At 35.3% G+C, this 22,813-nt stretch overlaps 1 protein-coding gene and 1 long non-coding RNA gene across 12 annotated transcripts in view; one reads left to right on the top strand and one right to left on the bottom strand.

Moving 5' to 3' along the window:
* MKLN1 (muskelin 1) overlaps positions 1 to 22,813 on the top strand; it is a 377,184-nt gene that overhangs the window by 129,969 nt on the left and 224,402 nt on the right. For 10 of the 11 annotated variants that reach the window (XR_012470079.1, XM_074193675.1, XM_074193674.1 and 7 more), the window contains one exon: positions 20,625 to 20,694. Coding sequence is in view for 10 of the 11 variants with exons in the window: in XM_074193675.1 (XP_074049776.1) it covers positions 20,625 to 20,694 (70 nt within the window). In the remaining variant the exon portion in view is untranslated. Of the gene's footprint in view, positions 1 to 18,990; positions 19,078 to 20,624; positions 20,695 to 22,813 lie in introns of those variants that run through there. The other variant, XM_074193681.1, reaches the window with a different exon arrangement.
* Positions 503 to 5,643, bottom strand: LOC141492929 (uncharacterized). The gene is made up of 3 exons (XR_012470080.1): positions 5,338 to 5,643; positions 1,782 to 1,900; positions 503 to 1,467 (listed from the first exon to the last, which is right to left on the bottom strand). It is a non-coding gene; the product is annotated as an uncharacterized LOC141492929 (long non-coding RNA).

Below are 22,813 nucleotides of genomic sequence, written 5' to 3'. Positions count from 1 at the left end.
CTGAGTTACTTAAGTTCACTGGCTTCATTTTCTTCTTTTTTTGGGGGGGAAGTTGCAAGGCAATGGGGTTAAGTGGCTTGCCCAAGGCCACACAGCTAAGTAATTATTAATTGTCTGAGGTCGGATTTGAACTCAGGTACTCCTGACTCCAGGGCTGGTGCTCTATCCACTGCGCCACCTAGCGCCCCCCAATTTTCTTGATCACAAAAATGAGGTGGGTTCTTTCCAACTTTAAATTCATGATCTCCTCACCCTTGTATTGGATGCTTATATGTAGGTTGACTGCATCCTCTCTTCAGAAAAGGATAATGATGCTGTACACCCACATTTCAATATATAAATTCATAAAAACAATTTAGAATTCTAGACCCTAGGAAGAATTGTTAAAAGATTGAAAAGGTATTTTATTGTTTGTTAGTCATGCCTTATAGGGTTAGATCAAGAATCTTCAGATCTTAGCATCAACTTTTTATGAAAAAATTAATTTTATTGATAGTTTTGTTTTAATATCCCTTATACTTTTCAACGTATCCTTTCTAGAAATCAAAAGGAAAAAAAATTGAAAAAGCCTGTTACTGTCCTTGAGTATTCCATACCCATAATTCTTTTGTTAAGCAAAAAAGGGAGGGAGATAACCTCCTAGATTTTCCTTTTGGGTCAAGCTTGATCATTATAATTTGGCAGCTTTCAGTTTCAAACATAGTGTTTTTGTGATGTTGGCCTTTCCACTTCATAGCATTGGTTAATCTTTGCAAAGCATTTAGATGGCACTTTAAGATTGAAGGGCCTTGATTCTCAAAGCAACCCTGTTAGTCTAATCTCCATTTACAGAGGAGCCTGAAGCTGATAGAGGTGAAGATGAGATTGAAACTCGGGTCTTCTGAATTATAAGTCTGTGCATTCCTCTCCTATGCCCCTGGCTAGTTATCTATCTTATAATACGGACTTTGCTGTGGCATCACTCGGGTTCCTTCTACTTTATTTTCTTGGTGTAGAGTAGTTTGGATGCTCTCTCCTTCATTTGATCATGAACCCCTTGAGTGTAGGGAAGGGTTCTGCCGTTTACAGAAATATCCTTAGTGCAGTTCCCCTGTGTAGAGTAGGGTGCTGCTTAATAAATTCTTAATGACTTTTCAGCTTTTCTTTGGGTATTTACTCTGTTTCTAGCAACAACTTCAATTCCCCTGACATTTGTTAAATTTCTCTGAATGTCTTGATATATGACTTTGACATGGTTTCAGTAGTGCTTTTTTGGGGGTTTGATTTAGTTGGGTTTCCAAATGAATGCCTTGCTACCTTAGAACATATTCGTCTCATTTGGCTCTCTCAGTGTTCTTCAGCTCTCTGGTCATGGTTGTCATCATTACAGGATCATATCACATTTGAGTACCTTCATCTATTCCAGTGCTATGCAGAGATTCTGTGGCAGATAGAGGTCATTGTCAGCATGCCCAAGGACTTAAAAGCCTAGTGAAGGAGATTGGAGAAAAAGAGGATACTCATAAGGCAGTATATGGGTTTATAAATTCCTTGTGGTAGATAAAGAGGCTGGATCTTGAAGGAAGGAAGGATAGAATTTTCTGAACAGAAGGGAGGTAGGGAAAGCTATGGAAGGATATTCCAAATTAGGGGAAGATTGTGAGTAAAAATCATAGTCATATGTCTGGGAAACAGAATAGACCAGTTTTTCTAGGATTTTTGTTTGTGTTACATAATCTCAACTGGCACCTCAGTGAGCCAAGACAATCTTTTTAGATCATGTCTTATTCATAGTAACTTACCCAAGTCTTTTCATCCCTTCCCAGATATCTTCTCTGCTGAGAAACTTGCCTCATGTTTTATCAAAACAGTTGAGGCACTTTGCAGATGTTTCTCTTCCCATCATCCTCAAGGAGGAAACCTGTTTTGAAGGGATGACCTTAATAGTGGAAATAGAACTGAGAGAAAGCACATAATTGTGTTTGTGAATCCATTAACTTTATGTTAGTTTAATTTTCATCCCAGTTTCTTTCCAGCAGTGACTTAATTTTTTTGTCAGAATGACAAATTGAAAGAAAAATGTAAAGTTGAGAATAAACTCTTGCTTTCAAATGCTTCGATTGTAACTTTTCCCTTTCTACTCTTTAATGTTACTTTCTTTTGAATGAATGAATGAACCTGAAAAAACTCAGTACATTGCAAACTTTTTCTTTCATATTTACTGAATTTTGAAAAATGAACTTTTGAAAAAACTGATTATTTTCTTTTTTTTTTGGATTTTTTTTTTTGCAAGGCAAATGGGGTTAAGTGGCTTGCCCAAGGCCACACAGCTAGGTAATTATTAAGTGTCTGAGACCGGATTTGAACCCAGGTACTCCTGACTCCAAGGCTGGTGCTTTATCCACTATGCCACCTAGCCGCCCCTTATGATGATCTTTTAATGGAGTATACTTTGGGGCAGATACTCTTCCTCTTTATTTAGGGAAAAAAAAATTTTGTTGACTTAAAAAAAAATCAGTACTTAATTGATAGATCTTCCCTACCCTCTTTTGGCAACACAAGAAAACAGTTAAACAAAACCAATCGAAATAGTTATCTTGTGTTATAAAATATGAACGTTTTACCTTTCTGGTTTCTCCTGTCAAAATGTTTCATTATCTCTTCTTGGATTGCTGTGATTTTTTACTTAGTAAAACTGAAGCTTCCTTTGTAGTGACCCTTTTATCTGTTTTGTTTTAGCTGTATAAATTATGCTTTTGTTTACTTTTCATCCATTCATACAAATGTTACAAGTTTTTCAAAATTACTCAGATTTTTTTACATATTGTCAGTGAATTTGCTATTGTCCAGTGCTATGGGCTTCTGGTGCTCACTTCTCTTCTGAATTAACACTCTTCCTCAAGGTATCCATTTAAAACAAAAAGCTAACACTTGCTAATTTATAAAGACATATCTTTTAGGTGCCTCCAGAGGTCAGATCATAACTTTTGGCCTTTTGCTTCTGTTTTTTGCCTACCGTATACCTGCTTGGATGGTCTTGAATCCCAGACAGATGTTTTAATTTTACACAAAAGTAGAAATTCACCAGTGATTTTTGATCAGAATAGTTATGTGACCAAATTTATATACATAAAGAAGGTTAATCTAGCATTGCAGTGAAGGATGACATAAAAAGGGAAGAGAGAAGACAAGGGGAGACTTTTAAAATTTACCTTCTATCACTTGATTACTTTGGGCAAAATGTTTTGTAAACTTTAAAAGAACTAAGGAAATGTGAGTTATTTTAATTATGGTCCAATCAGCTGTTAATATGGGGGTCTATATTAGGGAAATGACTGAATAGATAAGAAAGAAGGTAGTGATGGGGAAGGATTTGGAAAACATCATGATGCTAGATGTCCTAAGATTTGGCTTGGCAAAGTGAATGAATATGAGTGAAAAGAATATATGAGAAAGTCAAGGTTTGAACCCAGTGAGAGTAGGTGGATGCATGATGAAGGTAGTAGTATAGTTAGAAGCAAGAATTATTTTAGACTGAAGGGTCTATTTGGTACATTTTTAAGTGTAAGGTTCTTAGGACATCTAGAAGGAGCTTTCCTTGAACAGAGAGAGGGTCTTAATATATTTTTTCAGTTAAAGACTTCTCTAACATTCCAGTGAACCATAGCAATCTTTCTTCATAATGTTTTTAAGTGCATGAAATGCATAGGATTACAAAGGAAACTAGGTATATCAGAGTATTTTAAAAATTTGTTCATAGACCACTGATTTTTTTTAATTTAAAATTATTTTTCGGTTAACCAAAATTTGCCTCTTCTCTTCCACTATCATCTATTGCAAAAGAAAGAAAACGAGACCTTTCAACAAATATGACTTGTCCATCCAATCCAGTCCTTCATTGGCCAGGCCATTTACACACATGTAGGCTCATGCCCTTATGTATGTATTTTTGTTCTCTCATTTATTTATTCTTATTTTGTACAAATAATTTTTTATACGTTACTAAAATATTCTGGTTTAAGAGTAAACATAATACCCTCTTCCCCCCCAAAAATATAGACCCACATGAGTGATAAAGTGGAGAGAAAAAAATTAAAATTAAAAAAATAATAATAATAATAATTATTGTAGGTATGACCAGGTGACGCAGTGGATGGAGCACCAGCCCTGGAACCAGGAGCATCTGAGCCCAAATACAGCCCCAGACACACAACAATCACCCAGCTTTGTAACCCCGTGCAAGCCACCCTAACCCCATTCCCCTGCAAAAACCAAAAAAAAAAAAGGCCCCAAATAAAATAAAATAGTAATAATAGTAGGGGCAACTGGGTGGTGGACAGAGCACTGGCCCTTGAGCCAGGAGCACCCAGGTCCAAATCTGGCCTCAGATACCCAACAATCACCCAGCTGTGCGGCCCCAGGTAGGCCACCCAGCCCCATTTGCCCTGCACCTCCTCCCAAAAATATAATAATAATAATAATAATAATAATAATAATAATAATAATAATAATAATAAAATGTGCTTCAGTCTGTGTTCCAACACCACCAGCTCTGTCGCGGGTGGATCACATTCTTTATAAGTCTATCACAAAAGTTACTTCCATATTTTTCCACCATTGCCATTGCTGATCGCAACTCCCTCCTTTTGTATTTCTGCACTACCATGTACTATATTTTCTCTCTTGTTTCACTCTGACTCTGCTGTAGGGTAGCCAAGTGGCTCAGCAGACAGATCCCCGGCCCTGGGGCCAAGAGTCCCTGAGCCCCCATACCACCCCTTAGGCCCAGCATCCACCTGGCCCTATGAACCTGGACAGGCCGTCCAATCCCAGCCCCCTTGCAAGAAGTAAAAAAGAAAATGTGTTATATCTGACCGCTCTCCCCCCATGGTCCATCCTCTCCTCCATCACTCAGATCCCCCCCTTCCCCTGTCCCCCCCTTCTTACTCCAGATGTCTATACCCCATTGAGTATATATGCTGTTTCCTCTCCTAGCCACCTCTGATGAGAGCAAAGACTCCCCCATTCCCCTTTGCCTTCCCCCTTCCATATCATTGCAATAGCTCATTGTAATAAAGAAAAATCTTATTATATGAAATATCTTAGCCTATTCCTCTGCTCCTTTTTCTTTCTCCTGTTACATTTCCCTTTTATCTATTGACCCCATTTTTACACTATATTTTATCTTCAAATTCAGCTTTCTCCTGTGCTTCATCTATAAAAGCTCCTTCTACCTGCTCTATTAACTAAGAAGGTTCATATGAATATTATCAGTGTCATTTTTCTAAGCAGGAATACATGTAGTTCGTCATCATCAAGTCCCTCATATTTTTCCCTTCTCCAATCTCTGTGCTTCACCTGAGTCCTGTATTTGAAGATCAAACCTTCTGTTTAGCTCTGGCCATTCCAACAGGAACATTTGAAATTCCCCTGGAGGCTGAAGTTCTTCACTCTGGTGGGTCATCCCTACAGTCCTGTGGAACAGAGCCTTTCTGCTCTTTTTCAGGTTACCTTGAGTAGGAGAGCTGCCTCACTTTATTCCTCTGTGGATTTTGTCTCTTGAAAGTTTGGTTAGAGTCCTTAGCTTATAAGTTTGAGCAAGAGTACCTAAGACGATCCTCAGACAGCTAGCAAGTGTCTAAGGCCACATTTGAATTCGTGTTCCTGACTTTTGTTCCAGTGTTCTATGCATTGTGCTACCCACAATATAAATGGAATTACTAAAGTTTTTGTTTACTTTTAAGTTGAGAGAAAAAGTTCTACAATAGAATATTCTCTTGAGAATTGGACCTTAATCAGAGAAATCTGCTGTGACTATGTTTTCCCTAATTGTTTCCTTTTCTATTTATAATCATATTGATTTTCTTTGTGAAAAAGCTTTTCCATATTATATTAACCGTATTGTTCATTTATATTCAGTGATCATCTGTCATTTGTTTAAGAATTCATTCCCTAACTATAATTGTTAAAAGTGGTGTAAATCTTTCCCTTTTCTAATCTCTATATCACATGACCTCATAGATTTGATCTTTTTTCCTTTTGAAATTTATGTTGTGAGATTTTGCTCTAAATATATAAATTCTGCAGCAGTTTTTGTCAAATAAGGATTCTTAATTCATAGTGGTTGCTTTTGGGGTCTTGCTTTTCTAATCTGTTGCACTGATCAGTTTTTCTATTTTTAAACTTAATACCAGATAGTTTTATAGTTTTACCAGTATCTGAGGCAGCATGGTATAGTAGATAGATACAAGTTGTAGAGAATGTGTCAGTGTACTTGGTAGACAAAATTTCCTTAACCAGGAGTTTCCTGTGCTAGTGAAATTTCAGGTCCAATTATTATTTCTGTTTCTACCAGTTAGATTTGATGATTCCTGCTTTGTAAAAGAGTTCCTCTTAGACTGATCATTCTGCCTTCAGAACCCCAACAATTATTTCTAGTTTTTTCTGGTAACCCTTTAGTAGTTTGGTATGGCACTAAGTCTGTGAATTGATTTAGTTAGTGTTTTTATTATTAATTTACTATGACCCAATCATGAACCAGTTTCTCCAGTTATTTGAGTTTTTATTTCCATATATTTTGTTATTGTAGTCTCATAAATTCTGTGTTTTAATAACTGGCCTACTAGACATTTCATGTATTCTGTAATAACTTTGGGTGGAATTTCATTTCTGTGAGTTTATTTTCTATCCTGCTATAGTATTCTACTGAAATTACTATTTCAATTAATTTTTGTTAAATATTTATATTTATCTAAGTAAACCATTTCGTCATCTGCATATAGTGATAATTTCCTTTCCTCTTTGCCTATTCGCTATTCTCTCAAATTGTTTTTCTTGTCTTATTACTAGAAGTAGCATTTCTTGCTGATAGCTTCAAAAGATATAACTAAGAATCCTTGTAAGTAAATGAAAAGTCAACGGGAAGAAAGATATTGAAAGTGGCCAAGAGATGGGATAATTGTTGGGGCAAAGTCTTGGACTAGAACAGGAATCAAGAGGACAACTGGAAGCATTAAGTTTAGTGAGGAAGTTCTGTGACTAGAGGGAACGATAATAGATGATGATGCTGAGAAGCTTTAAAGAGTGGGGAGTATAGATGAAGGCAGTCCAGTCACATGACCTCAGGCTTCTCTGAAATAGTCAGTTGGGTTATCTTTATTCTCTTGGGAGAATATTTGCTTTGCAAAGGTGGCAGATGAGGGACTAAGGGAACATTGCATATATTCTCAGATTCGATTCATATGTTAAGTTAAATTGCTCCCCCTTTTGAATTATTTGTTATATGAATGTGCTTCTTGGGGAAGATGAGAATAAAGATAATGTTTAGAAATGTTTAGAAAAATATATCGATAAATATTTTTTAGTTGTCAGATTAGAGTCAGAACTGAGCATGGAGGCAAGTAAAGTCAGTGATGGAGATAGTCTAGAGAACTGGAACAGGTCCTGTCAGTTCAGTAGATGTTAATTAAAGGACTAGAAATCAGGTTGTGGGCAAAGAACTGAATTTAAGAAGGCGGGGGGGAGTAGAGAGTATAGAGTGGAATTTCACAGTATGGGTCTTTGTAGGCATAGAATCCAAGAGTCCTAGATACTTTTTTGTTTTCTGGGTCATTTGGAGTCAGAGAACCTCAGTTTAAATCCTCTTTCTCCTCTGACTCTGATTTTGGGCAATTTACTTAATTTTCTTGGATCTTGTTTTCTTCATCTGAAAAATGAAGTTTGCTTTGTGTAACTATAACATCACTCAGTAAACAAACATTTATTAAGATTCTGTACTAAGTACTAGGGGTAAAAAGAAAACCCTACTCTCAGGGATCTTATAATGGGATTCATCATAATGAGTCATTTTCATAAATAAAAGTATTATTGACCTTGATATTGCTGGAAGAGCCCTAATCTTATTCCCAAACCTGACTGAATGACTGAATTCAATTCAACAAACTTTTTAAAAAAAAATTATGGTTTGAAAAAAAGACAGTAAAACTCTCTAGCAGTGAATTGTCGGTTAAGTTAAAGATCCACATACTACCACAGGATGCCACCCTTTTGACCCTTGCTGGCTGTAAAAGTGGTGCTTAGAGAGAGAAAAAGTCAGAGCTGTCTTTGAAAGACAGAGAGGAAGGAAGTTCATATCCTTGATTAAATTATTTGGTTTAAGGCACCATTTAATTCTCCCTTAATGAAGTCAACCACAGAGAGAGGATATATAGTCAAGTTTTGAAGTTGCGAGAATCTGAAGTAGTACGTAGTACCTGGGTTCAGCTGCTTTATTAGCAAGCTCTCTGGGGTTCATCCTCCTAATCTGCAAAATGTGGGCACTGATTGGGTAAACTTTAAAGATATATCTTAGTTTTAAATCTGTAAACTTATATTTAAGAAATAAATGTATTGGTCAAAATATTAGGCTGCAGTCTCTTAGTTATATCTTGAAAAATAATAGCAATTATAAGCTGAATTGAGGCTTTTATACAAGCTATATTTAAGGGAATGGCGGTAATGAAAGTGTAGCCTGTACTGGACCAAAACAGTATATAGGTAGTTCAAATGAAAATACAGTAAAATTTCATTAGTTTGTGGTCATTTTAAGAAACAAATTACAAATCTGATTTAATGGAAAATCTGATTTATAGACTGTTTTTAGAAGAAACATCACTTTATTACTTTCAAATACTAGAATGTCTTTGACTAGGTTAACCAGTTTTTGTCTTATAGAAAGTCCTTTGAAATCTTTTAATCTATATTTGAGATTGATAAACAATTACTGTGGGTTATGAGCAATTGAGGAAGATTGAAAGTAATTTATTTTTTCCCCAGAAATCTGTTATCAGTTGCAACTCTTTCCAAATTTTAGCAATATACATTATTCATTTGTATTAATTACTTTTGAGGAAAAGCTATTTGATAAGCCAAGGCAAATTTCATTTACCCTTGTTCAAACTTAGTTTTCAAATTATTTCATTTGGGAGAACCAGAAGTTTTAATTTCGAGCAAGATTGACACAAATTTGTTTTTCTGAGATATTCAGAAATGGAGAGCCCTATATATTTCTTAACATATTCTTTGTCATTATCTTTGTTTTGTAGAGATACTATAAACTCTGTGGCTTTGATTATGGTTAGTGAGAGTTTCCTTTCCCTATAGCATCATATTAGAGTGCTTGTTTATTTTGTTACTCTCCTTCCTGAGAGGTTGTTAAATTTCAGTGATGGTGATATGTGCGTAGGTATGGTATTCCCAAAACCCTTTGGAATCCTTAGAGAGAAATAGAAATTGCTAAAGTATCTCTGCTGCCTCTTTGGAAGCAGAATGTGGGCATTAAATTGATCATTTAAAAAAAACTAATATATTTAATATGTAGTACTCTTTTTTCTTTTTAAAAAAAATTTTTTTTTAGATTTTTTTTTTTTCAAGGCAATGGGGTTAAGCGGCTTGCCCAAGGCCACACAGCTAGGTAATTATTAAGTGTTTGAGGCCGGATTTTAACTCAGGTACTCCTGACTCCAAGGCCAGTGCTCTATCCACTGCACCACCTAGCTGCCCCAGTGTGTAGTACTCTTAAGAACAGAGTAGAAGACAGTATATTATACTAATTATTTGTATTTATTTTACATAGAAATAGGGGCCCTTTTTTGAAGTTTTGCAAAGTTGCTTTTGCAACAAGTCAGTATTGATCTAAAAGTGTTGGCATTTAAAAAGCTACAACAGAAAGAATTGTATCACCGCTCACAATTTTCTGCCTATTTTTTATTTAAGGCACTGTAGTTTTAAGTGACTTGTCCAAGGTCACACAATTAGGCAATTATTAAATGTCTGAGACCAAATTTGAACTCAGGTCCTCCTGAATCCAGGGCCTGTATTCTATCCACCGTACTACCTAGCCACCCCAATTTTCTGCCTCTTTTATAAATTTCATTTGGGAGGTAGAAATTGGAAACTGGGGATTTCTTGCCCCTTAAAAATTGTGAGCTCTCAAAAGGCACAGCACAATTGTTTATTGGTTTCCCCAACATGTGAGATCAGCCTTTCTGAGGATGGCTAGATGGGAAACATCCTGTAATCCCCATGTTAGCCATTTGTGTAGCTGGTCTCCAACCTAGGATAGCTAGGTGGTGCAATGGATAGAGCACTGGTTTTCGGATTCAGGAGTAGGAGTTTGAATCATGCCTCAGACACTTGCCACTTATTAGCTGTGTGAACTTGGACTAGTCACTTAACACTGCCTCCCTTTCAGGGCCATCTCCAGACCTCCTGATTCATATCTGGCCACAGGACCCTGATGACTCAACAGGAGAAAGTGAGGCTAGTGACTTAGCATAGCACTTCCTCACCCAAATCCAATACATGTGTTTGTCATGGCATCACTTCCCTGATATGGTCTTCTTCAAAAATGAAGGACAAAACATTAATGAAATTGGCCCATTTTTGGACCAGTGCTCCCTTTGTTCCATGTGTGTGGAAGCTCTTTAATTTCCCAGTTCTGAACCATGTCTCCCTGGGGCAATTAACTGTAATCTAGGTTTCTAAACCATCAGCAGTTGAGATTCTGTCCCACTGTCCCCCAAGCATACTCTCCCCTACCCTCCAGATCATTTCATATCTGTGGCAATTAGGCTTCCAGTCACACAGGTTTGCATCCTTAGCTTCATCTTTGATTCCTTACTTCTTTTCATTCAGTATATCCAGGCAGTTTTCAAATCTTATTTCTATTGCTTTAAGAGCTCCTGTACCTCTTAGGGGCGGCTAGGTGGCGTAGTGGATAGAGCACCGGCCCTGGAGTCAGGAGTACCTGGATTCAAATTCGGTGTCAGGCACTTAATAATTACCTAGCTGTGTGGCCTTGGGCAAGCCACTTAACCCCATTTGCCTTGAAAAAAAAAAAAGAAAAAGCTCCTGTACCCAACTTCTTCTCTTTACTCAAACAGTCCATACCCTAGTTCTGGGCCTCATCACTTCTGGACTGGACTATTTCAGTGTCCTTTTTTGGGGGGGGGATGGTAAGACTTTAAAAATTCACAGGTTGCTCATACAGTTTACAAGTGACTACAAAAGTTCACAAATTGCCACAAAAAGTTCACAGGTTAAGTAAGTTCTTTGGAGAAGCTGCAGTAAAGTGAGTTTCAATAGAAGAAGAGAGTGGGAGAGTTTGGGAAAATCATGCTCCCCAGAGCTGACCAGCTTCACAGCAAAACAAGTAGCATGAATCATAGACAAGAAAAGTAGTAGAGAAGGGCAAAAGGGTAGGAAAATTTGGGGGGATGACCCTTCCCCCCAGAGTGGGCTGCTAGTCCTTCATGGGAGATACACCAACCAACCAAATGATTGGGGAAGTGAGTTACATAATTATGTTTATTATATTATGAGGGGTATGTTCATATTGGAAGGGATAAGCTTAGTAAGAAGAGGGTGGGAGAATTTGGGGAATTTTGCTCCCAGAGTAGTCTGATTTCCCACAGGAAAATAAATAAAGCTGGGGATAAGTAGTATGGAAGAGCAAAGGGGAGGGGGAATCACACCACACCAGAACGGGCTGTCCTTCATAGGAAAGCTAACTGTCTCTCTCTCTATTCCAATCTATTCTATATACTTATACCAAAGTGATTTTCCTAGTTCAGATCCTGACCATTCCTTCTTTTTCCCCATTGGCTCTTGATTGACTTTAGACTCAAATATAAACTCTTCTCTTGAGTATTTAAAGCTTTTATGACTCAGCCTCAACTTACTTTTGCAATCTTATGTTTTATTTGCCATTCTCCAGTATGATCCAAACTGGTCTTTTCACTGCTGCTCACATTGATTCAAAACCAAAACTAAAATATACAAATGAAAAATGAGTTACTGAATGATATTTATCCATTAAGCAGAATCACACAAAAAAGGAAGAATAGATTTATTTTGAAAACTTTCTGCTAAATTGAAATTAGGCACTTGACTTTTGCTTATTGTTTCTGCATTGTATATGGTGAATGAAGGTGCCTACATGAAGAAGCTCATGGCACTTGATTAAAAAAAGTTGTTCTGTTCCCTTTCATGTCCTGTTTTTGCTTGGTGTATTTAGCATTCCTTAAAAATAAATCTAAAATCTTCTTGGCTGACTACATTGATGAAATTAACTGAATAATTGTTATTTAAAAATACTATCCTCACTATCTCAGGACTAACACAAGGTTAATCAAATAATGAAGCACATTCAGTCATTGCTTTCAAAAATTTTATGAATTTTTTATATCAGTAAAAATTTTGCCTTCTTCTGAGAAAGAAAAATAAGGCCATGTTGCAAACATGAATAATAGTCAAAACATTCCTGTATTGACCATATCTAAACAAAATAATGTCTTAATTTGTACTTGCCTCCATTTCCTCTCTGTCAGGAAGTATTTTATCATGATGTGTCTTGGAATAATAGTTGATCATTTCTTTGATCTAAATCTTTCAGAATTGTTTGTTTTTACAATATTGTTGTAATTGTGCTCACTTCACTCTACATTAGTTCATACAAGTCTTCCAAGTTATCTAGCCTCTTGCACAATAGTATTTTATCATTGTCATACACAAAAATCTTCAGTCATTTCCCAATTGATGGGCACTTCCCTTCACCCCCTCCAAGGTTTCCAATTCTTTACCATTGTCAGTGCAACCACATTCTTACTTGAAGTTAAGTTTCTTAGGATTAAGCCTTCTCTTAATTTGTACTTTCTCTTATTTGCTTCTTTCCCTTTCCCTCTTCTGTTTCCTGTTAAATACATTTCTCTATTTAACTCTGTATGTATATTCCCCTCTTCTTTGACCAGTTTACATGATAATGGAGTATTGCCAATTTCCCCTTCCCCTTCCTCCTTTGTATAATCTTCTACCTGTATACTTTGATTATATGGAAGTTTTCCTTGTCCTTCATCTCTTTTCCTCTTTAGTGTAATCCTCTTTTTACCTCTCTTTCCAAGTTTCTTTTAAGATCACGAAAACCTAAAAGAATCCTCTCTAGGTTCTCTTGTCAAATTAGAGTCATTTTATGACTACTGATAATGATAAGGTTCTGAGGAGATGCTTGTGTAATATACCCTTATTTCAGTATGAGCAGTTTATTCCCCTGTAAATTGTTCATTCAGTTTACATTTTTATGTTTCTGTTGATTCCTGTGTTTGCACTTCAAAGTTTCTTTGTAGCTTAATTTTTTTCATTGGGAATGCTTGGTCATCCTCTCTTATATTAAAGGTCCAATTTTCCCCTTGGATTATATTCAAATTTTACTGAGTAAGTTATTTTTGATTGTATAGCCTTTCCCTTCTATTCCAATCTTTTTTTTTTTTAACTTGGAAACTCTTGTTACTGGCTAAAATATTCCTGAGATTTTCATTTTTGGATTTTCTTTCGGGAGGTGACAGTAGATTTATTATATTTCTATGTCGCCCACTTTTAAGAGATCTGAACAGTTTTCTTTTATTATTTCTTTAGATATAATGTTTAGGGACAGCTAGGTGGCACAGTGGGTAGAACGCTAGCCCTGGAGTCAGGAGGACCTGAGTTCAAATGAGACCTCAGACACTAAATAGATACTTAGCTGTATGACCTTGGGTGAGTCACTTAACTCCATTGCTTTGCAAAAACCAAAAAACCAGAAACAAACAGAAAAAAGAAATATAATGTCTAAGCTTTTTTCTTAAATTATTTCTCCTCAATCTATATTCAGGTGAGTTTTTGCTTCAAGATACTTTATATTTTCTTTTATTTCAGTTTTTTTTAACTTTTAAAAGAACTATTTCTTGTCTTATGGAATTACTGATTTCTCTAATTTTCAGGAAGTCTGTTGCTTGAGTAAGATTTTTTGCCTCTTGTAATTAAGGCAGATAAATTGAGGTACTGTGCTATGAAAAATTTGAACATACGGAGTGAACTTTGAATTTGAGCATGATTAGGGAAGGTTTATAGAGAAGTTGACAACTGTGTGGGTACTTGAAAGAAGAGAAGACAATTTAAAGTGAGACATTCTATTCTTTTTTTTTGTTACCTTGAAGCAAAAACTGACCTGAATACAGATTGAGAAGAGATAATTTAAGAATGCTTGGAAGCTATAGTTCCCTTACCATCCCTAACCTCACTTTTCCCCCCAAATGTAGTCATATTTCAAGAAAGTTTTCTTAATATCTTTTTTAGCATCATCTATACTCCCTTTCCTAAGTTATTTCTTCTTTAACTCATATTTCATTTCCAGTTTTTATTCTCATACTCTTATTTACAAAAATATTTTTAACTTTAAAAAATATTTTTCATTTCTCCTAGAAATTCTAGTTGAACTTATGCTCAAGCATTATTTTTCTTTGAGACTTTTCTTGTGGATGTTTTAGAATTATTTGTCCCTGGCCCCAGATTTAACTCCTACTTATGACAAAAATACTTACTAAGCAAAAAATATCTGACCCAATTTCTGCATTTGGCAACATATAATTTTTCTGTTCCTATGTTTCTATTGTGAGGGAAGAAGGATATTTCTTTATCTGTTCTCTGAAAACTTCATTGGCTTTTATTTTTTTAGCTTAGAGTTTAACTTTCTTTTAGTTGTCTTTTCATGTACATAGCTACAGTAATTTTCTAAAAATTTTTACTGTAGTGACAAACCATGCTTTCCATATATCATATTAGTGGGTTTGAGCTTTCTCCTTTTATGGTGGTAGGAAGGAACTATAAGAACTGGAATATTGATTGTTTCAACCAACATCTAATACCATATACCATAATAGACTCAAAATGGTCATGTAACTGTCTCTTGAGTTGAACCTTCCTTGGTACCAAACCACTTTTTTCCCAATACTACTGAGATGGATGACCCTCCATGTTGTCGAACTTGAGATCCAACTGTTTTACAGTGTGTTACAGTAATTCAAAATTGGGATTTTTAGAAAAGTGTTCTTTAGATCCCCTAGACCAGTGTTTTGCTGTCACCTTATATGGTTTTATTTATCTTTTTTTTGTGATTTTTTTTTTATAGTTTGGTAAAAGAGTTCATCTAAGGATCCTTATCTTTGAATTCAGTATTCTTGCTGCTTTGTGTATTTTTTTCATTGAACTTTTTTGCAAATTATTTCTGTTAACCTTTTTTTAAAGAATCTACTGTCAGTGCTAAAGTCTCTGTCTTTTGTTCCAAATTTACTTATCTTTGACTACATTGAATTCTTCCTCAAGAAATGTAAATTCTCTCTTTATTTCTTTTATATTTTTCCTTAATCATTGCTTTTCTGACCCATTCTGGAGATCCTCAGAAGTATTCCATTGTTGTTACAGGAAATAGCAGAATTTATCTTGGTATCTTCATTATCCTTAGGGAATTTTTATTGTCTTTTTTTGTACAAAGTACCTGTCTTTTAAAATGACTCTTTTTATAAAGAGTCACTTTTCCTTAGCATTTGTATGTATTATCATTTAGTTCTCAATTTTCTATAGTATCTTTGCTGAAAATCTACTTAGTGCCAATCCTTTACCTTAAGCAGGCCCATACTTTTGTATCCTTAGTCCTGCATGATTTTTCTCTGTTTTGTCACAGCATCAAAGTTTGAGGGGTTCTTTTTTCTCTGGTGGTAAGGGTTATTAAAGGTGTCACAGTGGATAGAGCACTGGCCCTGGAGTCAGGAGGACCCGAGTTCAAATGTGGCCTCAGACATCTAATAATTACCTAGCTGTGTGGCCTTGGGCAAGTCACATTACCCCCCCCCCAAAAAAAAACAAACAAACCAAAAAAACTAGTAGAGGGAGGTTCTGATTTGCCACTGATTTGCCTAATCCTTTTGCTACAACCCCAAAATCCTGGTTGTGAAAGTTTGGAGGAGGATCCACTAAGACAAAAAAATAGGGAAATACTCTTGAAATCTTTGGACTCTACCTTTTCTATTCTCATTCCTTTATCTAGGAATGATGACTGTTTCATCTTATACTTGTGATAGGTCTTTTTCTTTATCTTCTTATTCCTGAGTTTTCTGCTTTTTTTGAACTTTTTTACTTATTATTTTACATGATGAAGGTGCCATTTTTTGGCTTAAATGTTAAGAATGAGTTTTTCTTCCCAAAAAAGATGTCCCTTGATTCAGGACTTCATTTTCATCTCCTCTCTTGTAACCCTACCATTGCTCTGTTTATTCTAGTCCATTCGGTATGTTCAGACATTCAAGGTGAAGGGTCTGGATCTGTGCTTTCATTAGTATAAGGAAGTGAGACTATTCCTTCTACCAGTTTAGGCCAGCACAAGAGAGTTGCCTTGAGCACTGATAAATTTAAGGTACTTGTCCAGAGTCATTTATTATATGTCACTGGAGGAGCTTGAATCTAGTTATTCCTATTTTTAAGACCAGTTCTCTGTCTACTATGCCTTATTCCCCTCAAAACTACATATAGCTAGAGTTAAATTTTTAGGATTCCCCCCCCCCCCACTTTATGCAGTTAATGGGTCACCTTTAACAGATCCAAATAATTTCTATGGAGTCCTTTTTTAGTTTAGAAAAATCCCTTCCTTCTCTCTTCCTTGACATTAATGTTATCATTCTTGCTAGCTCATCTTATTTTCACTTGGCACATTGTATTTCATAAATGTTTTATTCACTCATTTTAGGTTAGGTTTCTAGAGAATTGTAGAACTAAAAAAAAGTTTTCATTTGTTAAGGAACCTATCTTATCCAGGTACCTAATTTTATAGGTGAGGAAACTGAGACTTCAGTACATAAGTGATTTGTAGTTCAGAGACTGGAAACTGGTTTAGTGGAGGTAGACCCAAGTACTTTGTTTTCTGAATCATAGTATTGTATAGTAAAGTACTTTGGATGTTTTAAGAAAGTTAAGGGACCAAATGGGGCAAATGAATATACTTTACAATATAATTTAGTTTAAAACATACAGTATATTTGTTTTTTACATTCTCACATCTACTTGTAGGTCTTTTGGGGGGTAACACCTAAAACTGCAATTTGGAAAATATGATAAAATTGAAGTAGCCATTGGTTTCAGTTCCTTGGAAGGAGAAATTTCCATGGTGTTACTGATACCTACATTAACTAAGAGCAGTTGCTGGGAGGTGATGGGAAATTCATCCAGTCATTCATAGCTCTATGAATTGAGAGAATGGCAGAAATCCTTTTTATCTTAGACCTATAAAATTTTTTCTTCATTTTCCTTTCATTTTCTTCATTTTTTTTTTACAGTATTGAAGATAGTACAAAATAAAGTTCTAGTCCAGTAGTGGGTATTTCATCCCCTCCTAAGCCCTTATATTGCTCCCAGGTCCATCCAGAAGGGCATTTGTTTGTAATTCATTGTCTTAGTGGATTTTTTCCATAGTCCCTGTATTTGATGCCTTAATTCTCCTTCTTGTCTCATATACTTTGATGAAATCTGACAACTTCAACTTTGCTGTTAAATCTCATTTGACTTTCTCACCACTTGCTTATTTTCTGAGAAGGCAGGTTTTTTTTTTTTTTTTTTTTGTACTACCTGTGTTTGAATTCTGATTCTGCCATTTAATTTCTCTGTGACTACTACTAGGCAAGGCATATCACTTTCCTGGACTTCATTTTTCTAATAGGTAAAATAAAAGAGCCAATCAATCTCTAAAGACCTTTTCATTTCTAAAACCTTTTTCCCCAGCTTATCCTTTCAGTACTTTTTCTTATTTTGTTTCTTTTACATATTCCCTTGTCAACTCTAAGCATTCATTAAGTGCTTATTCTGGACCAGGCATTATGCTAAACCCTGGGGATATAAAGGAAGGTTAAAAAATAAGTCAGTCCCTATTCTGAAGGAGCTGATGGGAAGATAACATGAAAACAACTGTGTAGAAACCAAATATATGTAAGATAACCCAGGAATAGTCTTAGAGGGAAGGCATTTCTTGTAGAAAATAGAATTTTAGGTGAGACTTGAAATGAAGGAAGCCAGGAAGTGGAAATGAGAAAGGGGGGGAAGATCCAGACTTGGGGGACAGCCACTGAAAACACTCAAGATGATGAGATTGAGTGTCACGTTTGAGAAACAGCAAGGAAGTTGAGGTCACTGGATCAGTCTACATGGAGGAGAATAAGATGTAAGAATATGGGAAAGATAGGAAGGGGCCAGGTTTGGAAGAGCTTTAAAAATTGAACAGATTTTCAAAGCAATCCATAGTCAGATGAAAAATTGCTCTACATCACTACTTACTAGAGAAATGAAAATTAAAGCGCATCAGGTACCACCTCACACCTCTCAAACTGACCAATATGATCAGAAAGGACAATGATCAATGTTGGAAGGGATGTGAAACTGTGAACTCATCCAACCTTTCTGGAGAGTAATTTAATTTATTGCCGAAAGGGCAACAAAAATGTGCATACTCTTTGACCCAGCAATACCACTACTGGATCTATACCCTGAAGAAATTGTGAAAAAGGGTAAAAGCATCACTTGTACAAAAATATTCCTAGCAGCCCTGTTTGTGGTGGCAAAGAATTGGAAATTGAATGAATATCCATCAATTGGGGAATGGCTTAATGAACTGTGGTATATGTATGTCATGGAACACTACTGTTCTATTAGAAACCAGGAGGGATGGAAGGATTTGCATGAACTGATGCTGAGCGAGATGAGCAGAACCAGAAGAACATTGTACACCCTAACAGCAACATGAGGGTGATGGACTTGCTTATTCCATCAATGCAACAATCAGGCACAATTTTGGGATATCTGCAATGGAGAATACCATCTGTATCCAGAGAAAGAATTGGGGAGTTTGAAAAAAGACCAAAGATTATTACCTTTAATTTAAAAAACAAACAAACTGTTATTATGCAATTTTGCTATCTCTTATAACTATATTTTTCTTCCTTAAGGATATGATCTCTCATCACATTCAACTTAGGTCAATGTATACCATGGAAACAATTTAAAGACTAACAGGCAGTCTTCTGTGGGGGGTGGGGGAGGGAAGCAAGATTAGGGGAAAATTTGTAAAATTCGAAATAAATAAAATTTAAAAAATTGAACAGATTTTCTATTTGATTCTGTTGACAGTAGGAAACCATTGGATTTTATTGAATAGATGATACTATATTCTTACACCTACTTTTGGAAGATCAATTTGACAGCTAAGAGGTGAGACTTGATTCAGAGAGACCAACCAAAAACCTATTTCTTTAGTCCAGATATGAGGCAATGAGATCAGCAGCAGGCTGGTGACAATAAAACAAAAGTGAAAAGGATAAATAGGAGAGTGTTATAAAGGTCAAAACTATAGGATTTGACAATTGCTGGGATAGGATAATGGGGAGTGAGAGTGAGGAGTTGAGGTTGACACCTGTGTTTCAAGCCTGGGTGACCAGAAGGATGATAGTGCCCTTAGAGCAGTTCAGAAGAGACGAAGATTTGGGAGGAAAAATAATGAATTCTATTTTTGGGCATTTTGTTTAAGGTGTCAACGGACATCTAGTTTGAGATTTCTATTAAATATTTGGGGATTTGAGTCTGGAATTAGGAGAGAGCTTAGGGTTAAATAAGTAGATCTGAGCATCATTTTCATATAGTTTGATATTTTGAATTTTGAATAGTTTGATAGTTTGAATTTCTTTCCTTGAGAACTACCTTTTTATATTCTTTCACTATTTCTCACAAATTTGAATCAGTCCCTTATATGTTTTAAAATTAAGACCTGTATCAGAGAAACTTAGTGCAAAGATTTCCCCCCATTTTACTATTTTCTTTCCAATCCAATTCTAGTTATTGTTTCTGTGGAATATTTTTTAAATTTTATTTAATTACATTTGCTCATTGTATATTCTCATCCTTACTATCCCTTGTTTGGTCATGACCTCTTTCTTATTCAGAGAATCGAAAGATGATTTCTTTCTTGATCCTTTGTTTATGATGTGATCTATTATATTAGAATCATGTAACCCTTTGAAGTTCCTCTTGGTGATGCTTTCCAGTTTTCTCAGCATTGTTTGTTAAAGAGTAAGTCCTTAGCCCCCATGTAGTGGACTTTGTGTTTATAGACAGTTAAGGTTTCTAGATTCACTTTTTTTTTGTTCATGTGGTTGTTGTTATATCGTCTCCTTTATTTGGCATCTGGAGAGCAGGCACTAGGTTTGTTTTTTTTTTTTTTTTATTGTCTTTGTATCTCTAGTATGTAGCACAGTGCCTGACACTTAGGTTACTTAATAAAATGCTCCTTGACTAACTAGAAACAAGTAACTCCCTAAAAGAAGATCAATTATAATGCAGTACTAGAGGAATAATAGACTGATGATTGGCAGGCACCATTAAGGTCTTTCATTTCAACTTCCCCATTTTGCATATAAGAAAACAAGGTGAGAGAGATTCAGTGACTTGCCCAAGGTCACATTACTGGAAAAATGCTTTCCTCTTGAAAAGTAGAGCCTGATCAGATGAAAACCTTAGTTCTTCCCAGAACTTTAGTTTTTCCCACCTGAGATATAGGTGATTCCAGTGAGAGGACTATTCTCATTACTGTCTAAACTATACTATAATGAAATTATACTGCATTGATCTTTGGGTTGGGTCCTAATTACCTTCCTTTCAATCATTTATATGTTTATTTTGTATCCATAATAAAAGAATTATTTTCATAGTCAATTCTCAAGAGTGATTTGAAATTAAAGTGTTTTTCTTTCCCTCTCTTTTAGGAATATTTTAGTGGATAAGCCAAATGACCAATCTTCACGATGGTCTTCAGAGAGCAATTACCCTCCCCAGGTAAGAATTTGATTTTGCTGTATAGGTATAGGATGGTTTTCAGTAGTCATAAGTCAGGATTAATTTAGCACCTTCATCTCTTGAAACTAAATGGGTCAATTGGCTTTTTAAATTTTGGTTTCTTTTGTAAATTTTTCCAGACTTCTTTACAGCACCCTAACTAAATTTCTCCTGTTCTTAAGTATTGGAAATCTTTTCTTATAGTTTTAAGGAAATTAACCTGCAGTAATTTTTAGAATCCTTTTTTTTCTCTAAGTTAGTAATGGAAATACTGATTTTATAGGACTTCATTTTTCTGTTTTTGCTTGTTTAGGAAATGTAGTTGTATATTAAATTTTAATCTCTGAAGTATAAGAGCATTTATTGGTGCAGGACTTTTGATTTTGCCTTGCCTATTTTATATTTGTTTTATTTTCCTTTTTGTCTAATTTAGCTCATTTATAAGTTGTAGACATTTTTAGTAATTGGAGTTTCATATTGCTGGCTTTCAGTTGAAGTTGATTCTGTTGTACTTCTTTGTAGTGGGAATCAAATATTTATTAGTAAGTTCTTTTGGGTGTTTGATTAACTTAATTTATTTGAATGATATTAAGCTCCAGTTATCTACTATACATGAATTACTATGAATTCATTGTAATAGAAAATATTGTTAATAGTTTCTAGAGAAGTTGTAGTGTAATTGTTGTCTTTTTCTTTTTTGTGTTTTATGTCTTTTGATAACTTATATTAAATGGTGGACTTTTTGCACATATTTTATTTTTTTTCTTAATTTTATTGTTTTACTTAGGAGTTCTATTGTACTAAGTTGCTTATCTATCTAGTTTGCTTTTTTCTTATAATGAAAAAAATTCTTACTATTAGAAATTTTTCACTATGTTATTAAAATTTTATATTTAGCCATATTCTGTTTTTTTTTTTTTTTTTTTTTTGGCAAGAGTGGGGTTAAGCAACTTGCCCAAGGTCACACTGCTAGGTAATTATTAAGTATCAGAGGTTAGATTTGAACTCAGGTTCTCCTGACTCCAGGGCTGGTGCTCTATCTACTGTGCCACCTAACTGCCCCATTTAGTCAGATTCTTTTTTTTTTTTTTTTTTTTTTTTTTTTTTAGTTTTTGCAAGGCAGATGGGGTTAAGTGGCTTGCCCAAGGCTACACAGCTAGGTGATTATTGTCTGAGGCTGGATTTGAACTCAGGTACTCCTGACTCCAAGGCCAGTGTTCTATCTACTGCGCCACCTAGCCGCCCCTATTTAGTCAGATTCTGAAGAATAAATAAATTTTATAATGTTCTTCTATATTACAACTTTTAAATTGTTAATTCGTAGGTGATCATTAACCATTAGACATTTCTGCCTTTGTATTATTGAATTGGAATAACTTGTTTTAATATTGTTTTATTTCATATAAAGTAGCATCTCTGTAGTCATTTACAATAAGTTTTTTTTTTAAGGCTTTTTTGCAAGGCAATGGGATTAAGTGACTTGCCAAAGGTCACACTGCTAGGTAATTATTAAGTGTCTTCCAGATTTGAACTCAGGTTCTTCTGAATTCAGGGGAATTCAGGGCTGGTGCTCTATCCATTGTGCCACCTAGCTGCCCCAACAACAGGTATTCTTAACCATAAATGCATGATTTTTTTAAAAACGTCCATTAATTAATGAGAAGAGCTCAGTCCTTCAGAGTTGATTATCACACAGTGTTGCTGTTCATTAGTACAAGTGTTCTAGTTTTTTTTGCTTACTTCACTCAGCATTAGTTCGTATAAGTTTTATCAGATTTTTCTGAAATCTGCTTATTCATGATTATTCCCGAAACGATAGTGTTTCATCACGTTGATATACCTCAGTTTGTTCAGTCATACCCCAATTGTTGGGCATTCGTCCAATTTCTAATTCTTTGCCACTACAAAAGAGTTGCTATAAAGATGTTTTGCACCCTTTTTATGGTGTCTTTGAGATATAGTTCTTGAAGTGGTATTATTGGATCAAAGGGTATGCACTTTTTGGATATAGTTCTAAATTGCTCTCCAGGATGGTTGGATCAGTGCAGTAGGTGTCCTAGTTTTCCCACATCCCCATCAACACTGATCTTTTCTTTTTTATTATATTAGACATTCTAAT

Source organism: Macrotis lagotis, chromosome 7 (assembly GCF_037893015.1).
Source record: "Macrotis lagotis isolate mMagLag1 chromosome 7, bilby.v1.9.chrom.fasta, whole genome shotgun sequence".
NCBI classification, from domain to species: Eukaryota; Metazoa; Chordata; class Mammalia; order Peramelemorphia; family Peramelidae; genus Macrotis; species Macrotis lagotis.
The sequence above is the reverse complement of the archived record's forward strand: the minus strand, read 5'-3'. Positions and strand labels throughout refer to the sequence as shown.